This window comes from Ictalurus punctatus, chromosome 20, assembly GCF_001660625.3.
Source record: "Ictalurus punctatus breed USDA103 chromosome 20, Coco_2.0, whole genome shotgun sequence".
NCBI classification, from domain to species: Eukaryota; Metazoa; Chordata; class Actinopteri; order Siluriformes; family Ictaluridae; genus Ictalurus; species Ictalurus punctatus.
The window spans coordinates 24,530,227-24,535,226 of NC_030435.2; the positions used below are offsets into that span (position 1 = coordinate 24,530,227).

The 5,000-nt window shown below is 43.4% G+C and overlaps 1 protein-coding gene across 1 annotated transcript in view; it reads right to left on the reverse strand.

The window, feature by feature from the left end:
- Positions 1-5,000, reverse strand: part of LOC108280315 (netrin-G1) — a 30,196-nt gene that overhangs the window by 8,599 nt on the left and 16,597 nt on the right. Inside the window, exon 5 of the mRNA XM_053673508.1 lies at positions 1,476-1,669. Coding sequence (XP_053529483.1) covers positions 1,476-1,669 — 194 coding nt within the window. The remainder of the gene's footprint in view (positions 1-1,475; positions 1,670-5,000) is intronic.

A 5,000-nucleotide genomic window follows, 5' to 3' on the forward strand; every position in this document is an offset into this window, starting at 1 on the left:
TTGTTGAGTGTTATTGAGTGTTATTGAGTGTTATTGTGTGTTATTGAGTGTTATTGAGTGTTATTGAGTGTTATTGTGTGTTATTGAGTGTTATTGTGTGTTATTGAGTGTTATTGAGTGTTATTGTGTGTTATTGAGTGTTATTGAGTGTTATTGAGTGTTATTGAGTGTTATTGTGTGTTATTGAGTGTTATTGTGTGTTATTGTGTGTTATTGTGTGTTATTGTGTGTTATTGTGTGTTATTGTGTGTTATTGAGTGTTATTGAGTGTTATTGAGTGTTATTGTGTGTTATTGTGTGTTGTTGAGTGTTGTTGAGTGTTATTGAGTGTTATTGTGTGTTATTGAGTGTTATTGTGTGTTATTGAGTGTTATTGAGTGTTATTGTGTGTTATTGTGTGTTATTGTGTGTTATTGTGTGTTATTGTGTGTTATTGAGTGTTATTGAGTGTTATTGAGTGTTATTGTGTGTTATTGTGTGTTATTGAGTGTTATTGTGTGTTCTAAGCCGCATGTGTTTATCACGTCACATTACGTCACATGCACAGATTACAAGGGCATCACACGTGGAACTGCAGCGTCACGTGGTTTGTTTGTCTGTTACGCGAGTCCTGACAGTTTAAACACGTGACACTCGTAGCAGATGATATAGTAAGACTCGGATATATCACGTGTAAGCGTCTCACTGCTTTAATAAAGGAGAGAGGGACGTGTGGAAGCGCGGCGTGACTCACTGAGCAACAGCGCTCCGATTTAAACCTGTAAAAGCGAGAGGTGTGATGGTGCGGACGCCAGATCGCACCGCGTTCACAATCTGACGGGGAAAAAAGACATGCTGCGAGTTGAATAAAATATTCCTCACCTTCACAAACCTGCAACCTGCACTCTCTCACAAATCCAGAACTCTGAAAGCTTTTTCTCAACTGCTTTTCATGTTAGAAAGTGTTCCAAGGGTTCCTTTTTGGAAAACTATGAACCCTTGATTACCTGAAGAACCCTTAAAGAACCCTTAAAGAACCCCCCTCCCCCCTCCCCTCATTGCTCAGAGTTAAGTTAGGTGAAATTTATGCATGCTGGGCGGAGTTTGTCTAAAACAGAGGCGTGTCTCAGTTACGTGTGGTTCTGAACATGGACCTGTGATTTTTTTGGACTTTTCTCGCAGCGTATCGTATCGTAAAACTCGTAACATGGAGGAAACCTGACAGAGTGAATGACTTTAGAACCAAACGTAAAAGATTCTGCCTAAAATAGCTAGCTGAGGTGATGTTACATAACTAGCGAAGGTTTCTAGCATGCTAGCAAACAGCAGTTCAGGCTAAGCACTACGTAAAGTCAGAGGAGTGAAAGCAGGTTTGTGATTGGCTATCAAATCTTAGCTCCGCCCTTGTTCAACTTTATAGCTAGCATTAACTAATTAGGTTTGTTTGAGCTTATTTGTATTTAGACTACATGTGCTCTGTGTGTGTGTGTGTGTGTGTGTGTGTGTGTGGTACTCACACACGTTAGCCGTGCCCTTGGGAATGGGCAGGTACGACCCCGGGCTCCACGCTCGGCCCTGATAGTGTTTTTTGCAGCGTGAACAGTCGGGTCCCGTCGTGTTGTGTTCACACTCACAGCTCAGCTTCCCTTTATCAAACACACACGAGTTGGCATGGAGGTTACACTTACACCTGACAGGAGAGAACACACACACACACACACACACACACACACACACACACACACACATTAAACACTCATGGTTAAGGAGTACATGTGAAGTGTTTCACTTTGAGAACAAGTAAAGACGTGTTTTATTTCTCTCACACCGCAGCGATTTGCCAACAATGACAACTTTTTATTAATGAAACTTTTTATCCATTTATGGTTACATTTAATGTTGCGGAACATCAGTGAAACGTGTTAGTTCCTGTTCTCACTTACGTTATAGTTAATAAAACAACAACAAAAAATGCTGTTACTTTATTTATCGTCATGTTATCGAGAAACCGCAAAGAAGCGTGAACTCCTCGGTCCAAAGCGCTGACACTGGAGACTCCTTCCATAAATGTTAAATAAACATCTCCTTACAGAAAACCATCACATTAATGTTTTGTAAAAAATCAGAAAACACTTTAGTTTTTATAGACAGCTTTACAGTGAGGATTTCAGAACTTCACCCGGCTGAGTGAGCGCTGTAGTGAGGGAGGTTCTGACCCGCTGGATTAGTGGGTTAGCACGTTCGCCTCACGCCTCCAGGGTCGGGGGTTCGGTTCCCACCGTGGCCCTGTGTGTGTGTGGAGTGTGCATGTTCTCCCCGTGCTGTGGGGGTTTCCTCCGGGTACTCCGGTTTCCTCCTCCAGTCCAAACACATGCATGGTAGTCTGATCAGCGTGTCTGAAGTGTCCGTAGTGTATGAATGGGTGTGTGAGTGTGTATGTGATTGTGCCCTGCGATGGACTGGCACCCTGTCCAGGGTGTACCCCGCCTCGTGCCCCATGCTCCCTGGAATAGACTCCAGGTTCCCCGTGACCCTGTAGGAGAAGCGGTGTAGAAGATGGATGGATTTATTTTGAAAGCTTGCCCGGAAGCTGCAGGTTGAGACGAGGTGTGTGTCGTATCCGGGATTCCACAGAAGTAAAGTAAAAAAGAGTTGCATGAGCGTGAGGTTTTTACTTTCCTGCAGTTAGACGTGCGTGAGTGTAAAAGTTCCAGGTTTCCGGGAGCTTCCCACTCCAACTCCAACACAACTCAAAACTGCACAAAAAGATCTGAACGAAACTCCGAGCCCTGCACACGGCAAAAACACTCCTCCACGTTTTCTCTGCCATTTTTATTTATTTATATATTTTCTGGCGTAGGAAAGACAAGCTAACAGTGGTGCACACGCATTTCTGATTCGCTCGAACAGTGTGTACGGGACAGCACATCTCTCCCGGGGTCTCCACACAATAATCATAACGTTCACTTTAAAACGTATCGATGTGTATACTCGCCGTGTTTCTCATCGTTATTAAACGTGCGTCCAGCACTGCGTCCGACTTCGCTGCAGACTCTGATGTAGAGTCTGATACCGTGTCTGATACCCTGTCTGATACAGAGTCTGATACCGTGTCTGATACCCTGTCTGATACAGAGTGTGACACTGTGACTGATACCGTGTCTGATACCGAGTCTGGTACCGAGTCTGATACAGAATCTGATACAGAGTCTGATACTGTGTCCTGCAAACGTTTCCTGATTTCTCTGGAACTCAACAGACCCTGTAAATAAACTCTGACGTAAATCCGATCAGAGGTTATGAAGCGGACGTTGGTGTCAGCTGTAAATAACAGTTCCACGAGTCACGTTCGGCAAATTTGTGAATGAATTCTTTTTTTTTTTAAATATGGTAAAAATGTTATGTTTTTTTTTAAACTTCTGGCACAGGCCACGCCCACTTTGGTTTAAATACAAACACAGATACAGACAGTGGCATTGTGTTCCAACAGTAAAAGAAAGATGTTAAGACACTGTAAAATGTGCTCAGGTTTAACATCATGTCACGTTAGTGCTGTAACAGACTACACTACCCATCAGCCCCTGCGTGTCACATGATCTGGGCACATGTTCCCTAATCACTCTCACCTGTGTCTCGTTATGCCTCCTTACAGCATTCAATTCAGTTCAGTTTTATTTTGCTTTAGTTTACTATTTAAATTGTGTGTGTGTGCGCTGTTCTCGCTGATAGTTTGTATGTTTCTTGTCTTGTACACATTTATCATGTTCATGGTTCTTGTTTTCACATTTTTGTTTGTACTTTACAGGTTAATGATCTCCGCTACTGTTTCCGGACAGAACACAGCTATATGCTAATTCTGTCTACAAACAAACAAACAAACAAACAACAAGAGCCATTTTATCTGGTAAGTGTGTGAACGTGTTTAAGTGTGAGTCATCTGAAGTGTTCTGGTTTTACTGGAATTTGAGACGAAGTTCTGGTGAAACAACTCCAGCGTATCTGAGAGAGATTTTATTTCTAATCAAAGTGCCGGCGTGTGTATAATGACCCTCTGAGTGTTCTGATCCGAGGCTTCATTAAACCCGGCTGAAAGGTGGATCGTCACTCAGACGGCGTCGGCGTTACGCTCACGTGTGGAACGTCTGACTTCACTACGTCTCCCAGGAGAGATGAAAATCCATCTAATAAATGCTTTATCGCTTTTTTCTCTTTATTCTCCCTGGGCGAGAGAGTTTTCATCTCCGTCCGTCTGCTCGGCTCGTACGGAGTCTCTCTGCGGTCCTCAGGCTAACGATGAAAACCGAGACCCTGCGTTAAAGCCGGGACCAGCTTCTGAGGACCACACGTCACGTCCTATTATTAAAATCATCACTTCCCCTGTCCCCTACTCCCTTCATACGCTTCATTAACAAAACGTGTTTAACTCGTAGCCACTACACACACACACACACACACACACACACACACACATACACACATACACACACATACACACACACACACACACACACATACACACACATACACACACACACACACACACACATACACACACACACACACACACACACATACACACACACACACACGCACCCCCCCCCCCCACACACACACACAGAAAGAGAGACAGATCGAGACAGAGATTCAGTTGCGTCTCATTTCTCCTCTGATCTTCGAGCAGATGATTGTCAGGTTTCTGGTCATTTTTATCACTGATGGAAGAAAAGAAAAATAAGGGCCTCGTTTCATTATCAGACTTTGAAAGAGAAAACACACACACACACACACACACACACACACACACACACACACACACACACACACACTTCCTCTCCTCTTTCACCTTGAATGTATGAAGTTATGATGTTTTCACTTTGATGTTCCTTCAGGTAAAAGAAGAAAAGAAAAGGTGAAAAAGTGAAGTGCTGAATATAAAATGCAGACACACAACATCAAAGAGAGAGAGTGACAGAGAGACAGGGGAAAGAGAGAGAGAGAGGGAGAGAGACAGGGGAGGGAGA